Genomic DNA, 27290 nt, shown 5'->3' with positions numbered 1-27290 from the left:
TGGTTGTATAATTTTAAGATACATTTTTTATTTAAAAGCATAACATTACAAGTTTGAAAAATAAAAAAAATTAATGATTTTAACTATTTTTTGTTTGCTTTGTTTTCTTGTTTTTAACTTACTATTTTGAATGACAAAAAAATGGCTCTTATATATTTGTCCAAAACCCTTGATAATATCTTTGTTTAAATAGCCTGAAACAGTTAAATTATTATGTACTAAAAATATTTACTGTACTCTCAGACTGACTCATATAAAATAACCTCATTTGTCAGGAGAGACAAAGGTACATACAAAGTAGTAAATTATGAGTTTCGACAAAAGTAATAGGCATTTTTAGTTATTTAAATAAATTAAGGAAACATCCCAAAAGACATTTATACAGTAAAAAAAAGTAAATCATTTCAGGAAAAATAAACTATTATTACATTTAAATAAACATGAAAAAGATACTTGGATGATGGTTTTAATTTATCCAATAGTCTTCATGAAGGTTTTGTAGCTGATGGCAATGGAGCTTTTCCTTTCCACTTAGCAGCCTTTTCCATTTTCATCTGTAAATTTAACATATTTATTGATATAACTTGTAAACCATTCTAAAGAAAAAAAAAACTTGCAGAAAACTCATTCAGATTCATGTCACAGCCATTCCACAGTTATTAAGCTGCTAAATACTAAAGCCAAAATCTGTTAAAGGGACATAATTACACATTTTTAAATGGTTTTATTTTAATTTTACAGAAGCATTTTAATAAAAGTAACATGAATATTGCTTTAGAGAAAAAAATTAATTTCAATTGACACTGAAATTACAAGTGCTAAAATGACTAAACTTACATCCAGCCTATGCACATTCCCTACAGAGTTACATAATGCACCTAATCCAGCTGGATTCTCTCTGGAACGTGGACTGCTTTAAGGATAGTTTCCTATAATTCTGGTTTCTATATTCCCAGTTACCTTTCTAAAAGCCTTTTCCTCCTCCATTGTAGTTAAAGCAAAAAAGCAGCACACATACCCTAAGCAGTGGCCTTCTAACTTTTTAGACACATAGAGACCTTTTCCATGGGATTAAAGGCCCCAGAGAACACAAATCCAACCTGCCTCCTACTCACCACCACTCACATTCATACACACCAATTTCCAGAGGCAACCCCACTGCCTTACCCCTGCAAGAGAAGGGGAGAGCAAGTCAGGGTCCACGGTAGAAGGCAGGGTCTCCGACCTTCTGAACTGATATGAATAATATCAAGAAACCAGGAGAGACCCGGTAAAACCAGTCTATCCAATCCTATCAAACTGCAAGTAATACAAGCTTCCAATCATAAAACCAGATTAATCTAACCTCTGTCTCCTCCACATTTATTCCCTCTCTCGCCTCTTTGAGTTGGGTTGGGAATCTCATTCGGACACCATACACTCATAGCATTCTTGCAAACCATATCAAACAACAGGTCATCTGAAGGACCCCCAAAAAATACCCTATTCTAGGGCAAAAATTATAGGTTTTGATGCCAAATAGAAGAGAAAGTGAATCCTACTTCTACCATTTATTAAGCATTTGGGACAATTTATTTAACAGTTTTACATTTGTAAAAAAAAAATGTCAGAGTAATAGCTACTCCTCAGGGTTGTTCTAAAGCTGTAAATAATATATATAAAGATCTAGGCACTTAAGCACTCAATAAATGCTAGACCCTTTTCCTCACTCATTTAAAGCCAAGTGCTAGATTTGCAGAAACATAAATTTTTAAGAAGCAAAGATGCCAAAATACAAACAAAAACCAAAGCAGTGTTTGTCATTTGAAATAGTACGTAGCAAATACATCCATCAACCATCTAGTCTTTTTTTTTTTTTTTTTTCTTTTTGAGACAGAGTCTCGCTCTGTCATCCAGGCTGGAGTGCAGTAGCACAATCTCAACTCACTGCAACCTCTGCCTCCCAGGTTCAAGTGATTCTCCTGCCTCACCCTCCCAAGTAGTTGGGATTACAGGCATGCACCATCACACCCAGCTAATTTTTGTATTTTTAGTTGAGACAGGTTTTCACCATGTTCACCAGGCTCGTCTTGAATGCCTGACCTCAAGTGATCGGCCCACCTTGGCCTACCGAAGTGCTGGAATTACAGGCGTGAGCCACCGCCTCAGCAAACCATCTAGAGTCTTAAAAGCAAAGATACCTGCTCCTCTTTCTTTTGTTTGTTTTGTTTTTTTGTTTTCGTTTTTGTTGTTTTGTTTTGTTTTTTAAATTTCCTGGCAGGAATACAGTGCTTTGCACCTAGCAGACCTTTGATATTTGTTTCCTTAATAAAATTCTCCTTTCTTGGGGAAAAGAGACCAAGAATCATCCACAGCAGAAGAAAATAACTTGAACTGATATAGAAAAGCAACTTCTCAAGAGGATCTAAAAGCAGTGGATAAACTATGTTACCACAGAGGTCTCACTTATCAAAGCAGACTTACACTCAGCATAGATTCTTCCCTGCCAGATGTTGCCAATGATTAGCAAAGAATGCAAGCAAAAACCAGATACACACATGGCATTGCTCTTGCGAGAGGCTCTGAACTATCAGACACGCAGCTTCCTAATGATCCAAATGGTTTTGGAGTAAAAGACGACTACTAATAGTACGTATGGTACGTGTCACCTCAGAGGAAGTTATTTAGGTATAGGCTTCTTAGTTTTTATACTCCATTAATCACGCATGGTAGAGAATTTATAAGCTGTATCTCATAAATCTATAAATCACAGAGGCTAGAAAGTTATAAACTACATCTCATAAATCCATAAATTCCAGGTTTATGTTAATTTTTTTTTTTCCCCCAAGACAGAGTGTTTGTTGCTCTGTAGCCCAGGCTGGAGTGCAGTAGCACGATCTCAGCTCACTGCAACCTTGCCTCCTGGGTTCAAGCGATTCTCCTGCCTCAGCCTCCTGAGTAGCTGGGATTACAGGCTCATGACACTATGCCCAGCTAACTCTGTGTGTGTGTGTGTGGTGTGTGTGTGTGTGTGTGTGTGTGTGTGCGCGTGTGTGTGTGCGCGCGCGCGCGCGTTTAGTAGAGATGAGGTTTCACCATGTTGGCCAGGCTGGTCTCAAACTCCTGACCTCATAATCCGCCCAAAAAGTGCCACTCAGCCTCCCAAAGTGCTGGGACTACAGGCAAAATATACCCAGCCTATAATAAACAATCTTGACAGGCCAGGTATATCCTTTAAAACATTCACAAATAAGAATTCCTCTCCTTATCTTCTCACAAGCAAACACCATTGGCATGTTTTCAAAGCAGTCAAAACTCCAGGTTTCTGGAGAAGGGATGGAAGGAATTCTAGAACCTAGTATCCCACAAGCCTGTGAGGAAAAATTAAAACTTGGCTGTGAGTGTGTGTGTTCCAAGAATGAAGAGTGATTTGATTATAACTTTATACCCTGATGCTGCTGCAAAAATTGCCTTTTCTTCCATCACTCTGACCATTTCATCTCTCTCACTGACATCCTGCCACACCTCTTTCCCCTTGCTATGGTCTGAATGTTTTTGTCCCCACAAAATTCGTGTTGAAATCCTAACCTACAATGTAGCGGTATGAGGAGATGGGCCCTGTGGGCAGTGATTAGATCATGAGTGCAGAGCCCTCATGAATGGGATAAGTGCCCTTATAAAAGAGGCCTCAAGACCCATCATGCCCCTTTTAGCATATGAAGACACGGCAAGAAGATGCTATCTGGCGGACCAGGAAGCAGGCCTCCACGAGACACCAAATCTGCCAGCACCTTGATCTTAGACTTCCTAGTCTCTGAACCTGTGAGCAATAAATTTCTATTGTTGATCACCCACCCAGCTTTACGATATTTTGTTACAGCAGCCCAAACAGACCCTTAAACCACAGCTTTCGAAAAGAACTTTCTGCAGTGATGGAAATGCCTTGTGCTATCCAGTAAGGAAGCCACTAGCCACATGTGGCTACTAAGCACTTGAAATGTGGTTGGTATGACTGAGGAAATAAACATTAAATTTTTAAAATTTAAATTTAGCCTTATAGAGCCCCATATGGAGAGTGACTAAAGCATGGATATAGAATGTTTCCATCACTGCAAAAAGCTCTATTTTCTAGCTCTGACTTAAATTCTGTCCTCTCCCCTTCGACTTCAAAATTCTTAAGCTACTCTGTCTCCAACTTACTTCCTGAATTTACTTAATGTTCAACTTTTTCCATCCTTTCAGTTACTCAACAAGCTCTTGTCTGAGTCGTACAGGATACAACAAAAAGTGGCGGGAGTATCTTTACTTTTGTGGAGTTTATTACCCGGCTGGAGAGATAATGATGTCCACGAAACAACCCTAAAGAAAGTACTTGCAGCCATGTGGCTGAAATACTGTTCCCCACACCTCATTAAGCCAACATTCTTTCATCTAGTAAAACAAAAAAAACAAAATAAAACTCTCAAATATGAACATGGCCATGAAACATATCAAAAGTATAAGAAGTTGACATGTATGAAAGTATCAATTATATTTGTGTTAACTTTTTTTAATTTTCCATAAATTCATAATTCACTAAAAACCTATTACACACAAAGCACTGTGCTAGGTGCTAGGGAAAATACAAAGATGAATAAAACACTGTGATTATCTCCAAGGCATTTACACCCTGGTGAACTGAGTCACTTTCACTTACAGCTGTGAACACATCAAGACTTCACTTGTTGAGCCCTGGAAATTGTTAAAATATGGTTTTTTTGTTTTGTTTTGTTTTGTTTTTTGCTCTATCGCCCAGGCTGGAGTGCAGTGGCGGCGCAATCTCGGCTCACTGCAAGCTCTGCCTCCGGGTTCACACCATTCTCCTGCCTCAGCCTCCCGAGTAGCTGGGACTACAGGTGCCCGCCACCACGGCCGGCTAGTTTTTCTTTTGTATTTTTTAGTAGAGACGGGGTTTCACCGTGTTCGCCAGGGTGGTCTCGATCTCCTGACCTCGTGATCCGCCCGTCTCGGCCTCCCAAAGTGCTGGGATTACAGGCTTGAGCCACCGCTCCCGGCCTAAAATATGTTTATGTTTAATGTTCCGTTTCTTAAAGAATATTGGGTAATTTTTTTTTTTTTTTAGATGGAGTTTCACTGTCACCCAGGCTGGAGCGCAGTGGCACAATCTTGGCTCACTGCAATCTCTGCCTCCCAGGTTCAAGCGATTCTCCTGCCTCATCCTCCCAAATAGCTGGGATTACAGGCGTACACCACCATGCCCGGCTAATTTTTGTATTTTTTTAGTAGAGACAGGGTCTCGCCATGTTGGACAGCCTGGTCCCAAACTCCTAACCTCAGGTGATCCGCCCGCCTCGGCCTCCCAAAGTGCTGGGATTACAGGCGTGAGCCATTGCGCCCAGGTGTATATTGGGTAATTTGAACGAGTCTGGATACACCTAAAAGCCTCTAAGAAGAATAAGTAACACATATTAAGAATTCAAAACAGACGCCAGGCACAGTCGCTCACACCTGTAATGCCACCCCTTTGGGAGGCCAAGGCAGGCGAATCGCGAGTTCAGGAGATCGAGACCATCCTGGCTAACAGGGTGAAACCCCATCTCTACTAAAAATACAAAAAATTAGCCGGGCGTGGTGGCGGGCGCCTGTAGTCCCAGCTACTCGGGAGGCTGAGGCAGGAGAATGGTGTGAACCCCGGAGGCAGAGCTTGCAGTGAGCCAAGATCGCGCCACTGCACTCCAGCCTGGGTAGCAGAGAAAGACTCCGTCTCAAAAAAAAAAAAAGAATTCAAAATATACTCAATCTTTATTTGATAAATATTTTTAAATAAAAAATAAAGGTACATGTATAAAAAAAATTCCAGATACATATAATTTACAAATCTGCTGATATTGATGTGTATTACTGACAATTTTATTTGCACATTTATCCAGTCTTTATGGCCTTCATAAATAAACCAGTGTATTAAATATCATGTTATTCTTTAGCCCTGTTTCTGTGTAAATTATTCTAATAAGCCTCAAGGCCTAACACCAACTGTGAGTAAAGACTTTATAAATTATTTTTAAGGATGTTCCACATTCAATATATAATCGTTCTAGTGCTTTTGCTACAAGTAAATGCTTAATGCAAGTGGATTTCCTCAAAAACCTACCCTTTCCTGGTATCGTCTCTCAAAGAAAGCCATATCATCCTCTTCAGGTCTCCTTAACGAAGAAACTTGACTACTTGTACCTACTAAGAAGGAAAAAAAATCTAAGTAATGTATTTATATCATTACACATTCCCCTGAAACAAAAGAAAGAAAAGTTTTCTCCTGCCAGGTGATAATGTTTAATTTTTCAAACCAAAACTGGCCTAAATGAATAATTGGTCATACTACCTAATTCTCTTTTAGAGAGAATGGCATCACAGGACAAAAGTGTTTTTCACTAGCAAACATTCCCAAATAGTCCACAGTCCATATTAAATAGCTATTCCGTATAAGAGTACACTTAGTTTTGTCCAACTACTTTTTACATTTTATAACTAGAAATCCATGTTACACTTTGAGATAATGCACAAAAGTAATTATTGAGGTTTGGTATTGGCAACCATAGTAATGATAGTACCTGCTTCAAAGTGTTTCAAAACTCAATTATTTTATCCATTTTTCATGGTACTCACTTTGTAAAATGAATCAAGCACTAATTTACATGCTGAAAGGAATTTTTTAAATTGCTTCTGTAGCTAAAAGTCTGGTTTTTTTGGTAGGTGCCCCAAGAGCCTAATTTCATAGAAAAGTTCACCTTCGTTGCAAGTGAATGTCTTCACTGGGTCCCTTCATTTCCAAAGCAGAATAGCAACCTGAACACTCGCGCTTCAGTTTCTAAAGCATATGAATTCACCCTCAATCAGCAACATGTAACTCCAGACAATCACCAGAGTACAGCTACAGTCTGTCGACTATCTTTCACAAAAGTCTTACTGAGAAGAGTAAGAAGGGATGGATGTTTAGAATAAGTGTTATCTACCCATTCCTCTGGAAACTCTGGGTCTATCCCTGGATCATGTGGGACCATTTGAGCCAAACCTCTTCCAGACTCATCTACACTGAGTTGCATTATAACGGCATATTACCATTTATCTAGTAAAATGGTATATCCCAACTCTTCAAAGGTGACTATCAGGCCAGGTGCAGTGATTCACACCTGTAGTCCCGGCACTTTGGGAGGTGGAGGCGGGTGGATTGCTTGAGCTCAGGAGTTCGAGACCAGCCTGAGCAACATGGCAAAACCCTAACTCTACAAAAAATTCAAAATTTAGCTGGACATGGTGGTGCATTCTTGTGGTCCCAGCTACTTAGGAGGCTGAGGTGAGAGATCACTTGAGCCAGGGAGGTGGAGGTTGCAGTGAGCTAAGATCACACCACTATACTCCAGCCTGGGTAACAGAGCAAGACTCTGTCTCAAAAAAAAAAAAAAAAAAAAAAAAATAGAAGAAAGAAAAGGTGACTATCGGAAACAAGCAAACGTCTGCTGTATTTGCTGAAATACAGCAGCAACTTTTACTTTAGCCACTAATCAGTATAGGATCACTATAGTGACTTAAAATCCAGCATGCCAGGCCAGGAGCAGTGATAGATACATAGGTACAATCCCAGTGCTTTGGGAAGCTGTGGCAGGAGGATAGCTAGAGGCCAGGAGTTTGAGACCAAACTAGTCAACAAAGCAAGACCGTGCTACAAAAAAAAAAAAAAAAGTTTTTTTAATTACCCAGGTGTGGGGGCACATCTGTACTCCTAGCTATGTGGAAAGCTGAGGCAGGAAGATCACTTGAGCCCTGGAGTTCAAGGTAACAGTGAGCCATGATCACATCACTGCACACCAGCTTGGACAACACAGCAAGAACTTGTCTCAAAAAAAAAAAAAAAAAAAAAATCCAGCATTGGTGTAACATTCATTAGCACTGAGGAACTCAGGCTTCCTCCTGTCTAAGAAAAAAAAACATTTAATTGACTGCACTTTCCTCTGTGCCTTGGCTGCCACTAAACTCAGTCAAAACTGAAGTTTAAACAAAGCAATTACATCAACCTTGAAAGCTGCCACAGTTGTGTCCTTTTCTTGGCTTCTGACTTCTATATATATTTTATCACTATGTACTAAGTTGTATGTTGCTCTTGCAAGCAGCCTTAAAATCCCTTGTGGGGAATGTCTAGGTGTACGAAAATACAGATAAATCAAAGAAAGTCTCATTTTAAAATATTCTAAAATACTAAATTTTAAATACCTAATAAGTCATACAAATTTATTCTTCTTGTTTTCAATAAGGGAAATATAGAATACTGGTGCTTAAAAATGAATTGTACCCGCCCTTAATTTATAAATGATAAAACTCTGCTAACCTATGGTTATCACTGGATTATGCCTCTTTGGGAAAACCCAAAGGCAATTAGTCCACCAGAGGGCCCTCTTATTCAAACACCAGAGCAATAGCATGTACCAGAACAAGGTTTAAAACTTCAAATTATAGTATTACCAGAATCCTTTAAATTCTCGGAGTTAGCTATTTTTCCCAACACAAAATGAAGTTACTTGCTTTTTCTCAGTGTGTGGCTTACATAAAAGAAAGTAAAATGATAGCTTAACTTGAAGTTAAATTATCGTAATAATGAAAAAAGAGAGATGCCTAGAAAACAAATCAAAGCTCCATATTCTAATTTACTACATCCAAAAACAGTTCTAAACTTCATTTCATTACCATCTGTTAATGTCTCTGGAGAAGAACTAGATGATGCTTGAAATGCTTTTAGGAATGGGTTGTCTACTGCCATAATGGGAGATTCTAAAAATTCAACTGAAGGTGCACCTGAGAAAACAATACATGGAGAATAAAAATTAAATATTTACAGGGATACAAACAAGTTATTACTTCTAATATAAAGAAATTGGAACCTCAGCAGAATCATTAGAAATTCCTTCTATAAAAAGAAAAAAAAATTAGACTGGGTGTAATGGCTCATGCCTGTAATCCTAACACTTTGGAAAGCCAAAGCAAGAGGATTGCTTGAGGCCAGGAGTTCAAGACCTGTCTTGGCAACATAGGGAGACCCCATCTCTATCAAAAAAAAAAATACAAAAATTAGTTGGACATGGTGACGTGTGCCTGTAGTCCTACCTCCCTTGAAGGGTAAAGCAGGAAGATCACTTGAGCCCAGGAATTTGAGGCTGCAGTGAGCTATGATTACATCACTTCACTGGATCCGGCCTGGGCAACACAGTGAGACTCTGTCTTTTTATTTAGATTTTTATCTGACATATAAAGTAAAAGCAAATGGGTAAAAGTATTCTGCACATTTCTGAGAACTTTTTTCACAGAAGAAAAGAATATTATGTACCTATGTTAGCATAGAAGTTCAAAACCCTAATATATAATAGTTATAAAACACTATCAAAAGCAAGACATTCATAATAAGGAACCTCTGACTGAAAAGGGTAGAATCAGTGTATTTTTACTTTATTCCTTACTAGGAAGCCATCTGAAAACAAAGTATGAAAAATAAAGAAGAAAGTACCTTCTTCAGTGAAATGAGGAAACATCCACAACTCCAAACCATAAACTAGAAAGACTAATTGCTAAATACATTGACTTCTGGACCAAAAGGAAGGAAGCTTCGGAGAAAATATGTAGCTGCTCTGCCTTCTTCACAAACCACCACCTTCCCCCCACACTGCTATCTCTATACCACAGGTGAAGGAAAAAGTGAACTTTTGGTCCTAGCTGGATTAGAAGTTAGCCCCATCTTATAAACAGTGTGGGACGATTGTTCCGTCTCTCCCCGCGCCGCCCCCCGCCCCATCCCCAGTGGCTCCCGTGGGGCATGTGGGAATATGAGAGAAGGCTCTGGCCCACGCAGGTCCTTGTGCTGCCCTCTGGCGGTTGCAACTGCTACTGATCTCAAATGCTCAACTTGAATTTAACAAGTTGGTCTCTCAGCTTAATAGGGCCTGGTAGCCTTATGCTTGCTCCCGCTCCAAGTATAGACTCCCTCAATACCTGTCACTTCCTCTATTGAGTCCCCTAGATTAGGGCACCCACCTCCAGCTCTGCCCCCTGCTATGACAGATGGCATGGCTGGCCCACTGACTCACAGGTCAGCTGCCTTCTCACACCCCCGGAGACCTGGAAATTATGGACTCCTTCCACATTAAAAAGGAACCAAATCCCAGCAAGAGGTTTCCTCGGTCTAGGTATCTACATGGCTAAGAGATCTGGAGTCCCTCTGCCCCTAGGTTCCTTTACACCTGAAATCAGAACAAAAACATCTTATATTTCCTCTCCTTAACTCTCACCTTTCTTCACCCCACCTTCTTTCATGGACCAAAAGGAAGAGGTTTCCTTTCTCTATAAAATCATGTGTCACATAAGACATTTTAGTCACGAATGGGCTGCATATACAATGGTGGCCCCATAAGATTATAATAGGGCTGCCCTATAATAGTGTAACATTTTATTGATTTATTTTGAGGCAGGGTCTCGCTCTGTCACCCAAGCTGGAGGGTAACGGTGCCATCACAGCTCATTGCAACCTCTACATCCCAGGCTCACGTGATCCTCTCACCTCAGCCCTCACCAAGTAGCTGGGATTACAGGCACACACACAATACTATGCCCGGCTAATTTTTTGTATTTTTGTAGAGACATGGTTTCGCCATGTTGCCCAGCTTGGTCTCAAACTCCTGGGCTCAAGCGATCTGGCTGCCTCAGCCTCCCAAAATGCTGGGATTACAGGCATGAGCCACTGCACATGGCCCATTTTATTTTTTATGCCATATTTTTACTGTACCTTTTCTATATTTAGAAAAATTTAAATATAAAAATACTCACCATTGTGTTACAACTGTCTACAGCATTCAGCACAGTAGCATGATGAACAAGTTTGTTGCCTAGGAACAAAAGACTATATCACATAGCTAGGTGTGTAGTACGCTCTACCATCTAGGTTTATGTAAGTACACTCTATGATGTTCACATAACAAACATCAACTAACAATGCATTTTCCAGAATGTATCCCCATCGTTTAGTGGCACATGACTATACCTTGAAGATACTTAGTGTTAAAATACTAGAAGTCTCTAAAAGGCAAAGATGCCAGCTACCACCATTATTTAGCATTGTTCTGGAAGTACTAGCCATTTTGACTGGTCAAGAATAAGAGTCATAAATATTGGGAAGGAAGAGGCAAAAACATTATTTTTAAAAAATAAACTAAAAATTGAGTAAAAACTCTAAGATTAAGTAATAAGAATGGTAACAAAAGCAATGAAACACTTGCTTTTTTATAAACAAACAATAATCAGTAAGAAGATATAACGGAAGAAAAAATATCTCATGTATGATACTAATGAAAAAAAATTGGCCAGGAATGGTGGCTTACACCTGTAATCCCAGCACTTTGGGAGGCCGAGGCAGGCAGATCACCTGAGGTCAGGAGTTCGAGACCAGCCTGGCCAACATGGTGAAACCATGCCTCCACTAAAAATACAAAAATTAGCCGGGCATGGTGGCATGCGCCTGTAATCCCAGCTACTCAGGAGGCTGAGGCAGGAGAATCACTTGAACCCAGGAGGCAGAGATTGTAGTGAGCCAAGATCATGCCACTGCACTCCAGCCTGGGAGACAGAACGAGACACCATCTCAAAAAAAAATTAAATACCTAGAAATAAACTTAATAAGGTTGTGCAAGCCTTCTGGGATAACAACTTCAGAATTCCACTTAGTTGTACAGACAAATAAATGAAAAGATAATATTTAAAAATATCAGTTCTACATGGTGGCTCACACCTGTAGTCCCAGCTACCCAGGAGTCTGAGGTGGGAGGATTACTTGACCTTAGGAGTTTGAGACCAACCTGAGCAACACAGTAAGACTCTGTCTCTAAAAAAAATATAAAATGTAAAATATTAGCCAGGTATAGTGGCATGCGCCCATAGTCGAGGCTACTCGGGAGGTTGGGTGGGAGGACTGCCTGAGCCCAGGAGTTCAAGGCTGCAGTGAGCTATAATCATATTACTGCAGTCCAGCCTGGGAAACAAAGCAAAACCCCATCTTAAAAAAAAAAAAAATTATTTCTACATTCATCTACATATTCAATGTGATCTCAATTAAAATAATAGAGTTTTTATACCTTAACAAAATGATGCCAAAGTTCTGAAAGAATTAAAACATAAGAATAGGTCAGGAAAATTCTGAAGCAATAAAATGAAGTCATAAATATTAACTAATTTATTTATTATAAAGCTGCAGTAATGAAAACAATATAGTAGTTGTACACAAATAGCCAACAATGTGGCAGACTAGGGAGCCCACAGAAATCTTCAGGTTGAACCCAACCCTGCTACTTCCTAGTTGAATAACACTGAGCATGTTATTTTACTTCTCTGTGCTGCGTATCCTCATCTGTAAACTAGGAATAATAATCTAACTCACAGAGTTGTTGTGAGGATTAAGTGAAATAATATATGTGATGTGGCTCAAACAACTGCTGGTAGTACAAAGTTGCAGTCATCAAACATGATCATCATCATCATCATTTTTTGACACTGGTAGTTGGGTTTTCTTTAGCTGTTGCTTGAACCTAACACAATTATGCACCCATAAAACTGCAGAAGAATTTACTTATGAAATTTAAGAAGCTAGTTATAAAATTACCTAGAAGAGAAAATGTACAAAAATACCAAGACAATCTTGAAAACAATCACAAAGAGGAGGAATTTACCACATCAAATATCATGACATACCAGGAAGCTATCACAAAGAAATAAATATATATATGTATAAAATATTGGCACAGGATAGACAAATGGGGCAATGGTACAAAATGGACAATATGACAGAATATGGTAGAGTTTCCATGGAATACTATGCAGCCATAAAAAAGAATGAGTTCATGTATTTTGCAGAGACATGGATGAAGCTGGAAGCCATCATTCTCAGCAAACTAATGCAGGAACAGAAAACTAAACACCGCATGCTCTCACTCACAAGTGGGAGTTGAACAATGAGAACACATGGACACAGAGAGGGGAACATCACACACAGATGCCTGTCGGAGGGTGGCAGGCGAGCAGAGGGAGGGCATTAGTACAAATAGCTAATGCATGCAGGGCTTAAGACCTAGACGACAGGTTGATGGCTGCAGCGTATCACCATTGCACATGTATACCTATGTAACAAACCTGCATGTTCTGCACACGTATCCCAGAACTTAAAGTAAAATAAAAATAAAAATAAAGAATATGGTAGAGTGTCAGATGATTTGGGAAAGAACGGTGCTTGAATAACTGGCCATCAATTTAGACAAAAACTGAAGTTAGACACATCTACCTCACACTTTCACAAAAAATAAATTACAGATATATGAAAAAGCTAAACATAAAAAAGTATTAAAATAAAATGCAGGAGAATATATTTATAAAACTGAAATAGGAAAGGCCTGTCTCCAAAATTTTTAAACTGTAAAGAAAAAAAAAATTAAGTTAAAAGACAAATAACAGGTTGAGAGAAAATGTCTGCAAAATAAATAACAAAAAAAAATACAGAATATATAAAAAGACTTCCTATAAGTCAATGATAAACGATTAAAAAAAAAATTGAGCAAGGGATATGAATAGGCCATTCACAGAAAGTGAAATGGCCAATAAATATGAAAAGATCCCTGTCTCACTAATAACCAGGGAAATCAAATTGAAACAACGACGACAATTTTACACATCAGACTGGCAAAAAAATCAAGTTTAATAATATCAATGATTAGCCTAAATGTGAGGAAATAGGCAAGCTAAAGCATCAGTAGAGGAAGTAAACACAAGCAGAGTATTTCTGGAGGACATTTTGGCAGAATGTATTAGAATTTTACAGGTTAACATGCTCCAGTAGTTTTACTTCTCTGTATCTACCTTAGAGTCAAATTCATGCAAGGATACAGGCAGACACATTCAAGGATTTTCTTGGCAAGATTGCTTGTAATGGCAAAAAAAGATGGAAATCTAAATGTCATGAACAAGGAAATGGTTAGACAAACTGCTATATCTACAGTGTGGAATACCATACAGCAGTTAAAAAGAATGAAGTAGACTTGTGTGTCCTGACACAACAGGCCTTTACATTTTTCTAAGTTAAAAAACAACTAAAGCCAGGTATGGTGATGCATGCTTGTAATCCCAGCTACTAGGAAGGCTGAGACTGGAGGATCGCTTGAGCCCAGGAGTTCAAACCTAGCCTGGGCACCATAGCAAGACCCTATCTCTTAAACAATAAATACAAATAATTTTTAAAAATTAAAAAGTAAATAGTAAAATTGTATGTTAAAGAGAAAAATTAATTCATGATAGCAAATTACCCTCGGGGAAAGAACCGAAGAGAAGTATTCAAGGGTGCTTCGCAATTAATTTCTCTTTTTTTTCCGCTAAATTTCTATTGTTTGAATATTTTACAAGAAAATATACACTTGTATGGGCCTGGCATGGTGGCTCACACCTGTAATCCCAGCACTTTGGGAGGCTGAGGCAGGCAGATCACCTGAGGTCGGGAGTTGGAGACCAGCCTGACCAACATGGAGAAACTCCATCTCTACTAAAAATACAAATTAGCCAGGTGTGGTGGCACATGCCTGTAATCCCGGCTACTCGGGAGGCTGAGGCAGGAGAATCGCTTGACCTGTGAGGCGGAGGTTGCAGTGAGCCAAGATCACACCATTGCACTCCAGCCTGGGCAATGAGAGTGAAACTCTGTCTCAAAAAAAAACAAAAAAAGAAAAGAAAATATACACTTGTATTTACGTAATTTTTAAATGAAAAAATACATGCTTGTTTAAAATAGGAAAAAAAAACTTACACACAAGTGTTTTGAGTAGACAGGGAACACATTCTGCTCCCCAGTCCCACTCAGCTCTCAGAAGGATCCATCTACCTTTAACCGTTTAGAATAGATCCTATTAAACTTTCCCTACATTATTTACAACATACATATATGCAACAAGATATATGTGTGTGCACACACATACATACATATTTTACTACAGAAGTGATTACATGTATATACATGTGTGTTCATATACACACATGAACATAAGCCTATTGTTTCCAAAATGAAATGGATATAATAGCATAAGTTACATACAGTAGAGTAACAGGTAAACTATATCATATCAAATAAAATAAATATTATTCAGCTATTTCAAACAATGGAGATGTGGATTCACATTGGAGTACAAGTATTGGGATGGGAATGATCTCTGCCATATGCTTTCTAAATTCTATGACAATACATTGTATGGTAGCAATAAAACCTCTTTCATGGATACTAAATAGGTCTGAAAAAATAAAAAATAAAATAAAAATTTTAAAAACCTCCTTTAAAAAATAAAAATCAAATGAGAGAATGTTTTCTGAAAGAAAAATACTATGAAGTATTTAACAAATATAAGGCTTCACTATTGCTAGCATACATAAAAACAATACGATGGGCTCACATTTCACATAGCATCACTTACCGATCCCACTGTCATCTAACCGCATGTAGCCTTCCGCCAGTGAGCTGAAACCAGTTAATCCTCCCATGGCTGCATAAGGAACATCCTGTCCCACTGGTTTTCCCTGAGCCAATCTTTCTTGCTTAGTTTCCACTACTGTGTCATGGGCATATGCAGGCTGACCACAAGCACAAGTGAAGCAGCTATGGAATCCTGAACACTTGGAACCTGAATCAAGATGTAAAGGGAGTTAAATTCTCAAAGGTCCTATGTTGTCTACCCTAAAGACACTTAGCCTGGCAAAAGCCAGCTGAATCTAGATCCTCTGGCCCCTGTAACTCTTACCTCCAGCCACTGAACTCCTTCCTAGCCACTGTTCTTACTTCTAAAACATGCTAAAGTAGTAACCGGATATAACACAGAAAAAAAAAAAAAAAAAAACCTGCAAAACACAAAGACTAAAAGAAATTGAAGAGCCAGGTAATGCAGGCCCTCTCCTCAAAAACGGAATTATAAGCAGGCATGGCAGGGACAGCCCAGTGGCCAGGACCAGGTGAAGAGATAATGTAGAAATCTTCCTACAGATCAACTCCCCATAAAAGCCAAATTGGAAGGCCAACCTGTAGACACAGAAAGGGTGTAGTGGAATATTGTTCAGCAATAAAAAGGAAAGAAGTATTGATATAGGTTACATGGCTGAATCATGAAAACATCATGCTAAATGAAAGAAGTCACTCACAAAAGACCACATATTCTATGATTCTATTTATATAAAATGTCCAGAATAGGCAAATCCAGAAACAGAAAGTAGACTATGGGTTGCCTAGGGCTGGGGAGAGAGCAAGTAAGGAATGACTCCTAGTGAATATGGAGTTTCTTTTTGGGGTGAGAAAAATGTTCTGAAGTGTATTGTGCTGGTGGTTACACAACATTCATGCTGATTATAAAAAATCATGAAGCTGCACATTTTAAATAGGTTAATTGTATGACATGTGAATTACGTCTTAACAAAGTTGTTGTATGAAAAAATCAAGCCATATTGTAATGGAGGCCAGAATATACCATTAACAAAATCTTTACCTACTCACACCTCTGACAAACATATATGGGAACAGCCAGGCGCAGTGGCTCATGCCTGGAATCCCAGCACTTTGGAAGGCCAAGGTAGGGAGATCACTTGAGGTCAGGGGTTTGAGAACAGCCTGGCCAACATGGTAAAACCCTGTCTCTACTAAAAACACAAAAATTAGCCAGGTGTGGTGGCGGGTTCCTATAATCTCAGCTACTTGGGAGGCTGAGGCAGGAGAATCACTTGAACCCTGGAGGCAGAGGTTGCAGTGAGCCGAGATCACACCACTGCACTCCAGCCTGGGTGACAAGAGCAAAACTCTGTTAAAAAATTATTATTATTATTTTATATATATATATGAACCAAGGCATATAAATAAATCCATTTTCTCCAACTACTTCCGTATTCAGCCAATGAAACATTTATTCCTGCCACTGTCATTAAAAATATTTTATTACATACTTCATCATAAGATTTCAACTCAAACTACTATAAAAACAACTGGATTGACTATCTCCTGAAGGAAACTAATGGACTAGCACTCTACCTAGTTCAATGGATGATCCAGTGTAAGGGCAAAAGGGGTAGAGGTTGGAATTTGGGTACAGGTATTAAGGTAAGGGTGCTACTGCAAACAAAGTATTAAAATGATCATGCTATGTTAATCTATCAGCAAGCCATAAAAATTTTTTGACTTATAAAATGCTTTTTTAAAATCTATGAATAGAATTTAGTTGATTCAACTCCCGTATTCGAAAATTTGAATCAGATCACATCTGGTAATTCTTTTTTTTTTTTTCTGAGACGGAGTCTCGCTCTGTGGCCCAGGCTGGAGTGCAGTGGCCGGATCTCAGCTCACTGCAAGCTCCGCCTCCCGGGTTTACGCCATTCTCCTGCCTCAGCCTCCCGAGTAGCTGTGACTACAGGCGCCCGCCACCTCGTCCAACTAGTTTTTTGTATTTTTTAATAGAGACGGAGTTTCACTGGATTAGCCAGGATGGTCTCGATTTCCTGAACTCTTGATTTGCCCATCTCGGCCTCCCAAAGTGCTGGGATTACAGGCTTGAGCCACCGCGCCCGGCCCCCACATCTGGTAATTCTTTAAAATCCATTACTATTACTTAAATTATCTGGACTACATGAAATGAGGGTTTATGATTATCAAGCATACCATTAACTCTGAATCCTTCCACAAAAATGAAATCTTAGAGTATCTATCCATTGAATTTCCCTTAGTTGTTTCATATTAACGCTATAACTGAATATTAACTCCACAACTAATACAATTGAATATTAACTCTACACCCAGTACAAAGGCACGTTAAATATTCAAGGAAGACGTATAAATATTCTGAGTTTATGTGTTTATAATTATATAACTCACATATATTGCATGTAAAGCCAGGCGCAGCACTGTGCTGATCAGCAAAGTGTTTGCACCTGCAGCGAATGGGCTGGCTGCCATTCAAGGGGACATAAAGGTAAGCCCTGCACTGGCAGCCAGTCACTCGGCAGGGCAGATCAATGGGGCGCTGCTGAGGAATCATTTCCAAGTCAGTTTTATGTTGTTTATACCTAAAAAAGGAGAGAGAGAGAGAGAAATCTGAACACAATACAGGTATTATCAAAAATTACAATTTCTATTATATTAAAGGCAGATACGATTTTTAAAATTATTATTGTTTTATTATTCTTCATAGTAAGGTGAAAATAAACTCTCCTACATATAGCACTTGTATCAGCTATGTTGCTTTGGTGAGAGGAAATCTTCACTTTTAGGTTTCTATTTTTAGTTATTTAAGAAGCTGTTTCACAGCAATACAAAGAATAATTATATAATTTCCTTAAAACACTTACCTCTACAGATTCCTTAATATAGAAGCACAACCTAAGAGTATGAAAAAGTTCAGGTTGGGTGCAGTGGCTCACGCCTGTAATCCCAGCACTTTGGGGGGCTGAGTTGGGTGGATCACCTGAGGTCAGGAGTTCGAGACCAGCCTGACCAACATAGAGAAACCCCATCTCTACTAAAAATACAAAACTAGCTGGCCATTATGGCACATGCTTGTAACCCCAGCTACTCAGGAGGCAGAGGCAGGAGAATTGCTTGAACCCAGGAGACAGAGGTTGCGGTGAGCCGAGATCACGCCATTGCACTCCAGCCTGGGCAACAAGAGCGAAACTCCATCTCAAAAAAAAAAGAAAAGAAAAGAAAAAGTTCTTTATGAATGTTATTTTTATCAAAGTGCATTACTTAAATTTATTTCCATATGTTTGCTACTTAAAATAGAAATACATTCAATAAATGTGTATTGATGTAATTTATTTTAATATAACTTTTGACTTCAAAATAAATTATCAATATTTTTGAAAGCCAAAGCTCCTTCTTATAGTACTGTGATTTTCTTAAATAAGACCACTCACTTTCTTCTTATAGGTGATATTCAGTAAAATAATACTAAATTTATTATTCTCAATATTAATCAAATAAATCCAAATTAAAATGAGATACCATTTTAACTTAGCAAAAAGAGTCAAAGTTTTTTAAAACTATATGTAATACACAATGTTATCAAGACTGTTACGAAAGGGCCAGGCGCCGGTGGCACATGCCTGTAATCCCAGCACTTTGGGAGGCCAAGGCAGGTGGATCGCTTGAGCTCAGGAGTTCGAGACCAACCAGGGCAACATGATGAAACCCCATCTCTACTAAAAATACAAAAATTAGCCAGGCATGGTGGTGCATGCCTGTAGTCCCAGCTACTCGAGAGGCTGAGGCAGGAGAATCCCTTGAACCCGGGAGGCAGAGGTTGCAGTGAGCTGAGATTGAGTCACTGTACTCCAGCCTGGGCAATAGAGCGAGGTTCTGTCTCAAAAAAGAAAAAAAGAGTGTTACAAAAGAACAAATGCTATTTAATAATGTTTCAAGAAACGTTAAAAGGTCCATTCTTTGAGCCAGAAATTTCATTTTTGGAAAATATACCCTAAGAAAATAATTCCATTTATAGAAAAAGCTTTATGCATACCAATAATATTAGCAATAGTACTTACATCAGCTACATGATACACACACCCACACAACATAAAAGAACCAGTAAGTAAATTACTAGACAACAGGTTTTCAAATCTTTTAGCGGTGAAACCCCTTTGTCAAATAACATCTTTTATAGAACGAGAAAACATAAAACAAATGCAGAATTGGTTAGAGCAAGAGAAGAACAGAATAGAGTTTCCCCTTCTCCTAACCTGCCCTTCCACCTGGCACACCCCCAAGGCTCTCTCACAGCTCCGGAGAACACAGATAAACACCACTGGACTCGCTGGACTAGCTGGCAGGTATTTAAAATCTTGTTTTTGACCAGCACATAACAACGTGGAAACATATTTCTATGATTTCTGTCATTAAAAAGTGGCTCAGTATTTTATGCAAACACATAATTAACAACAGTTAAATGAACCATGTAAAGAAAAAGTCAGGCCGGGCACAGTGGCTCACGCCTGTAATCCCAGCACTTTGGGAGGCCAAGGCAGGGGAGGCAGCCTCAGGATCACCTGAGGCTAGGAGTTCGAGACCAGCCTAACCAACATGGAGAAACCCCATCTCTGCTAAAAATACAAAATTAGCTGGGAATGGTGGCGCATGCCTATAGTCCCAGCTACTCGGGAGGCTGAGGCAGGAGAATCACTTGAACCCACGAGGTAGAGGTTGTCATGAGCCAAGATCATGCCATTGCACTCCAGCCTGGGCAACAAGAGTGAAACTCTGTCTCAAAAAAAAGAAAAAAGAAAAAAAAGAAAAAGTAATACAGATATTAAAAAAAAAAAAATTAGCAGCTGGCTTTGGGTAGTGAGCTGCTTCTATATATTGTATATAGAATATATTCTATGTTTCTATATATCCCCCATTTTCCTTAATAATCATATATCACTTTTATAGTTGGGGGAAAAGTTTGGAAGAAATCTCACTGAGTGGATCAGTACTAAATACAATAACTTCTCCATCAAAGTTGAGTTGGGTCAGCTGAGCATGGTGGCACACACGTGTAATCTGAGTACTTTGGAAAGCCCAAAGTAGACAGATCACTTGAGCCCAGGAGTCTGGGTAACAAAGCCAAACCACTTCTCTACAAAAAAATACAAAAATTAGCTGGATGTGGTGGCACACGCCAAGAAAAACAGTATAAGAACTATACAAAAACACAGTGTCTCTGGCCCCAGCTACTTGGGAGGCTGAGGTCAAAGGATCGCTAGAGCCCAGGAGGTCGAGGCTGCAATGAGCCAAGATCATGCCACTGTACTCCAACCTGAGTGACAGAGTAAAACCCTGTCTCAAAAAAAAAAAAAGTTGAGTTGGATCAATTCTGACGTTCACGTCCATGCTGTATAAGTTATACAGAGATTAGAAAGTGGCACTAAATTTGTGTAAGAATAAATTATAAAACTATCACAAACTTACCAAACCCCTCTTTAATTCTGAAAGATAACAACACATCTCTTATCCTCCATTCCTCCTCAGTGTTTTTAGTTGGAGTTGCTAAATAAATTTATAGTCAATCTATATACAACATTACTCATTCTAGCAACTGCCTAACAAATTCTGGCAAACTGCAACTCTAAATAGCAACTATACAAAGAGTCTCTGTGAAAGAGCCCCAGAAATTGCTATCAGAATAGGGTGGTTCCTCTTGGAACCGAAAGTTAAAGTTGCTGCCTGAAAACATGGAATAGGTTCAGAGACTTTTCTGTGAAGCAGCTTAGGTATTCTGAACTTTACAACTGTAAGACAGTAGCAAAATTTAAAGTAGAGCACACACACAGCAAAACGCAAAGTTCAGATACAGACAACTCAAGTCAAAAACTGGAGCCTCACTTCCTTTCCTTTAGGCACTTTTCTGGGAACATGACCATTTGTAATGTAAAGCAGTATGCTTGTTTGTTTAAAGAAAGGTATCAACATGGCAGATCCTTAAGGTATAAAAGGCGATTAGTAAATTTGAGGAGAAATGTTTATACTTATAGATGGACAGCATGATCAGTGTGGGCCAATTCAAGCAATGCTTAAAGTAGTTCCTCAGTCTGATGACCCATTCTCTACCTTCTCCAGTGATGTGAGATGTATGTAGACTCTGCTCCCCAAACTGAAAGACCCCTGGAAAAGCCACAGGGCCACCAAACATTTTTACCAATGGCAAGAGAACTGCTTAAGGTGGTAAGACTCCATGATAAGTGCTAATAGGATATGATGGAAAAATTTTAATTATAGCTTTAAAAACCTTTAGATAATTTTTGTGGGGTTTGTTTTATTTTTTTGTTTTGAGACAGAGCCTCACACTTGTCGCCCAGGCTGGTGTACAGTGGCATTTCGGCTCACTGCAACCTCACCTCCCAGGTTCAAGCGATTCTCCTGCCTCAGCCTCCCAAGTAGCTAGGATTACAGGCGCATGCCACCACACTCGGCTAATTTTTTGTATTTTCGGTAGACACAGGGTTTCACTATGTTGGCCAGACTGGTCTTGAACTCCTGACCTCGTGATCCACTCACCTCAGCCTCCCAAAGTGCTGGAATTACAGGTATGAGCCACCGAGCCCGGCCAATTTTTGTTTTTTAAGAGACAAAGTTTCACTCTCTGTCACCCAGGATGGAATGCAGTTGCACAATCACAGCTCACTGCAGACTAGAACTCCTGGACTCAAGCAGTCCTTCTGCCTCAGCCTCCCAAAGTTCTGGGATAACAGATGTGAGCCGCCATCCCCAGCTGATAATTTCTACTCTACTACATAAAGGACAATTGTTAAATGTTTCTCAATCATCACAATTTGTAGAAGTAAGATATGCTTAGCTTTTTATTTTCTAATTATCAAAAAACTTTGCAATAAAGTATCTTACCTATGTGTACAAAAGCACAGTGTCTCTGGGCCCACAAGTTTACAATCCATCCCTGTTGGTGACCGCCAGCTCACAAATAATCTGTTTTGTAAGCGCAGAGGTAAAACTTTTCTTTTGTATTCTTCATATTCTTCAGGAGTAAAAAGTTTCCCTCCATCATCCTCACCAACAATTCTACAATAAAAATATATATTTCTCTTAAACTTTGAGTATTTATTTTCCGGGTTAGCTATGACCAGGCCACTGCAAATATTAAATAAATTTTTAAGCTTTTATTTTGTAAATCTGTCTTTTCTTACAGATGTGGCAGGCCACGTCTCCATAACACCTGTTACTGCACTGACTGAGTGGTGAAGTTAAATATTAAAAGCTGATAGAACCAGTGTCCTTATACAAAGGCTGGAAAGTAACAGCAGCCCACAAAGAGTTTTGCCCAGGCCTTGGGGCCTTGCAGCATGACAAGATAACGAACGAATTCTTAAAGGACCCATTTAGGACTAAACAAGTTTTATTGGGGGTCTGAAGAAACTCCCCAGACCTCCACAAACAAGTTTATTGGGGGTCTGAAGGAACTCCCCAAACCTCCATGATTTAGCAGGAGACAAGACAAGAGTAATCACCCCAGCACCTGGACCCATTTAGATTAAGTAAATTACTGAGGCTCCAGAGGAAGGTCTTCAGGACTCAGATCTTAGTTACAGATTAGAAGTTCATCATTTATGTCTTTAGATAAATGCACACTTACACATAAACATATAGCTTAAAAGGTATATAAGCTCTGGAAAACTTTGTAATTTTGAGTTGGTCTGCCAATATCTTCCAGGCCTTCTCCCTGTAACCAGTTACAGAAATAATCTCCCTTCTTTCCCAGTTCATCTGAATCACATTACTGGGCCACGAGAATAAGCAGCCCAACCCTCGGTTTGATCCAGAAACAGGTGCCTCAGCCGCAAACCTAGTGATGGGTGAGAAAAGAAATCTTTTCTCCCTTAACTTCCTATACAAGAAGGTTATTAATAGGAAAATGAATTCATAACGCAACTTTACTGATCCAGGTTTATCAACAGAGGATTACCACATATTCATCTCAGTTTTTCCTTTGATACTGAAGCAAAGATTCTCATTCTTCTCATTAAAGGTAGAGCCTTAACTGCTAAAAATTCTAACATTTTCCTCCTTTGAAAATGTATCCCAAAAAAGTACAAAAAATATCAAAGCAGAAGCCAATATGACTAATTTCCATACCTGTCTCCAAACCCTGGCCAGGGGTTTAAACTAATGTGGAACCTAAATACACACTTGGTTCAGCACAAGCTCAAACCACATTTGTGTGTTAGGTAATCAGGTTTATCATTGTTTAATTTCAGAAGTAAGAACCCAAAATTTTATGGGAAAATATTAAGCCCCTACTATTTCTATGAAACAAAATTAAGAGTTGGTCTCCCTGGAGGAAAAGAAAGCACACCTAAAAGAAGTTTTTCCAAAACTGAAGACATTTATCCCTGAAAAATACTCCCCTTGAAAAGTCACAAAAAGTGATATTTGTAGAATGCTACATGCTTTTTTGTGCAATACATGCTTTTTTCCATACTTTGAAGCCTTTAGCTGAGGTAGAAAATAAAAACCATTGCTCTATGTGCTTGCCATTAAAAAAAAAAAGAAAAACAGCCGGGCGAGGTGGCGGGCGCCTGTAGTCCCAGCTACTCGGGAGGCTGAGGCAGGAGAATGGCGTAAACCCAGGAGGCGGAGCTTGCAGTGAGCTGAGATCCGGCCACTGCACTCCAGCCTGAGCGGCAGAGCGAGACTCCGTCTCAAAAAAAAAAAAAAAAGAAAAAGAAAAAGAAAAAGAAAAACCAATGTATAAGCTATGAAATAATCAAAACCGTTTTCTTCACACAGACAATCTAGATACATAATAGCAAAGAAAAAAAGGGCATTTATTTCTGAGTTAAATTTTGGGCCATTTCACTTTCTTGTAGCTATCAAGAATACCAACAGGTATTAAGATCTTAAGATAAATACGGATTAAAAGTAAGATGTCACTGGTATTTAAGTACTAAACCAGTGCAACTCAAATTTTATTGTACTTACAGAATCCCCAGGGGATCTTGTTCAAATGCAGATTAAAACTCACAGCGCAGTGGCTCACACCTGTAATCCCAGCACTTTGGGAGGCTGAAGCAGATGGATCACTTGAGGTCAGGAGTTCGAGACCAGCCTGGCCAATATAGCAAAACCCCGTCTCTACCAATAATAAAAAAATTAGCGGAGCATGGTGGTGGGCGCCTATAATCCCAACTACTCTGGAAACTGAGGCACTGAGAATTGCTTGAACCGCGGAGGCAGAGGTTACAGTGAGCTGAGATAGTGCCACTGCACTCCAGACTGGGCAGCAGAGCAAGAGTCTATCTAAAATATATATATGTATATTTATATACATGTATATACACGTATAAATATATCTGTGTATATATGTTACTCCCACAGTGTGAGTAACAAGGCTGCATGCTTCCCCTCCCAACTGACTCCCAGCAAAGTACCTAGACAAGACCAAATCCAGGAAAACTCTTAGGAAGGAAAGTTTGTTTCCTTCTAAACTCATATTTTAACTCATCTTCCCACCCCACCTTCCCGGCCCACCTTTTCACATCTAGGCACTCAAGTCCTGTTTTCCCCACTTTTCTAAAATCCTGATGTCAGTAAAGGACCTGATGTCAGTAAAGGACTCTTTCAGAGGGAAGTGTTTCAAGTTATTTATGATTGAAAAAATAATTTCCCAGCTGGGCACGGTGGCTCAGGCCTGTAATCCCAACACTTTAGGAGGCCAAGGCGGGCGGAGCCCAGGAATTCAAGACCAGCCTGGGCAACATGGTGAAATCCCGTCTCTACAGAAAATACAAAAATTAGCTGGGCGCCTGTAGTCCCAGCTACTCGGGAGGCTGAGGCAGGAGAATCACTTGAACCCAGGAGGTGGAGATTGCGGTGAGCCGAGATCGCGCCACTGCACTCCAGCCTGGGCAAGAGTCAGACCCTGTCTCAATACAATAAATAAATACATAATTTCCCACCAGGTCTGCCCTAACATGTTCGGAGCTAGGCAAGAATCAACTGGAGGCCCACAATTCACATATCTAAATATCCAAGTTATCAGTCAACACCAGCTCCAGCAACCTGCTCCCAGGCAAAAGCTCTGGAGAACTGGAGGCTCAAGGAGCCGGCTCTGCTCTGCGAGAGGACTGGGTGGTGGTTGTTCTGATCCTGAACCGGGCGTGGGAACTGACCCCATCAAGCTCCTAGCCCTTATTCTTCTGGCTCAGAATCTCCAGGCAGTCCTAAGGGTTACCCAAAACTACACCGACGGGGCAGTCGGAGCGCGGGAGAGCAGTCAGCTGGGGGGCCGTCTGCGCGCACACCTCTGCGTCCTCTGGGTCGCCCACGATGCCGCAGAGGAGGCCCTGTCGCTCGCTCCAGCCTCCCTGGCCGAGCCTGGAGCGTCTCCCCTCTGCTTGTACACACACATCCTCCCGCCCCAACTCCGCGTCCTCTGGCGGCCCTCTCCAGGACTTCCCATCCGCCCAGATTCCGGACGATCAAAACCCCCAGGAAGCGGAAAAAGAGCGCGTCGCTGCAGGTGCACCAGCCTCGGTCAGGACCCAGGACAATGAGCCGGGTCCTCAGGCCAAAGGAGCGGCTACGTTTCCAGTTTCGGAAGGGGTTTCTCCAGAACACCAAAACACCAGTCGGTGCCTTTCTCCTAAAACCAGCACCTCGGGGTGAGGAGCGCGTTCAGAAGTTCACGGTTGACCCTATTACTGGGTTAATTTGATGTATGGTAACTTCTATAGCCCCTAGTACTCGATGTGAATGTTTTCAATGGCCATTTAAAAAACAATTGGACCTCTGAATCAGCTAGAGTTAGTCATCCTTCTTGGAAGGGAGCAGAGGGACCTCTTAAATGGCATCGGAAGATTCATCATTGCATAGAACTGCGTGGCCCTACAATATTTAATTAGGCAAAGACGAAACTGGAATTCATCTAGGCCTCCCCCAACAACCCAGGCAAAGATTCAGGGAATCCCCGCGGACACCCGCCGGGCCCCTGCCCGCACCCTCAGCCCAGGGATCGTGGCCCCTCGGAGCGGCGAGGGGCCGGCCCGGAGCCACAGCCTCACCTCCGATACTCCAGGTACTCGTCCACTGCCGCCGCGCCGAGGGGAGGCAACGTCAGCCGCTCCATGGCAGGTGGGGAAGCCAAAGGCGCCCTCCCTGCTGGCCCGCCGACCGCGAAGCCCGACTCGGCCCTGCCCCCTCCTGGCGCTGCGCCCGGTCCGCCCGCCTCCTGATTGGCCCGGCCTGAAGCCCAGGAGGCCGAGCGCGGCAACTGCGCAGGACGCGCGCCCCTACCTGGCAGCTGGCGCCAGCCACCAGAACCCCGGTCTCCGCAAGCTCAGCCCTGCGCCACGCATAGTGCAGTTTGCCGCCCTCCATAAACCTTGCCTCGATCCCCTCTCCCTTTCCCTGGACCGGCAAGTCTTCTTGTAAATTAACAAGTGACAAGGGAGTACAGTGCCTTGCCTATAACAGGCTCATAGAAAATGGCTTCTTTGTACAGCTCTTTTCGCTTAATCCATCTCTTGAAATATAAGTGGTTTTGAGAAGGTTCTGTTTTAGTTTGAGGCCCGCCTCTGCTTAACAGTCGGCCTGTTTCTAGTATTGGCGTTTTCAAAAACTCTGATGTAACAATCAGTAGTCCTGGGTATCTGGGTTCACTTTGGGGGTTGCTAAAGCAACACGTTCTTCAAAGGAACCGAATAACTGATTTAAGGGGAAGCAAGTAAAAACAATT

At 40.5% G+C, this 27290-nt stretch overlaps 1 protein-coding gene across 5 annotated transcripts; it reads right to left on the bottom strand.

Annotated features, from left to right (window-relative positions):
- On the bottom strand, positions 1-27290 carry FAM221A (family with sequence similarity 221 member A). Of its 5 annotated transcripts, XR_004432822.1 has the most exons (8): positions 26617-26783; positions 22445-22618; positions 17942-18132; positions 15510-15716; positions 10843-10901; positions 8716-8823; positions 6131-6213; positions 10-554 (listed from the first exon to the last, which is right to left on the bottom strand). XR_004432822.1 is itself a non-coding variant. In XM_033192750.1 (7 exons), exons 1-7 carry the CDS (start codon positions 26679-26681, stop codon positions 486-488), a joined length of 897 nt encoding a protein of 298 aa, XP_033048641.1. In that variant the 5' UTR covers positions 26682-26783; the 3' UTR covers positions 1-485. The 5 variants fall into 5 exon arrangements, 4 of the variants coding, with proteins under 4 accessions (XP_033048641.1, XP_033048642.1, XP_033048643.1 ...); XM_033192750.1 differs by lacking the exon at positions 10843-10901 and having other exon boundaries at positions 1-554; XM_033192751.1 differs by lacking the exons at positions 10843-10901; positions 26617-26783 and adding an exon at positions 26849-27290.

This window comes from Trachypithecus francoisi, unplaced genomic scaffold, assembly GCF_009764315.1.
Source record: "Trachypithecus francoisi isolate TF-2019V2 unplaced genomic scaffold, Tfra_2.0 Lachesis_group4, whole genome shotgun sequence".
Taxonomy (NCBI): Eukaryota; Metazoa; Chordata; class Mammalia; order Primates; family Cercopithecidae; genus Trachypithecus; species Trachypithecus francoisi.
This window is presented reverse-complemented; position numbering and strand designations above follow the sequence as displayed.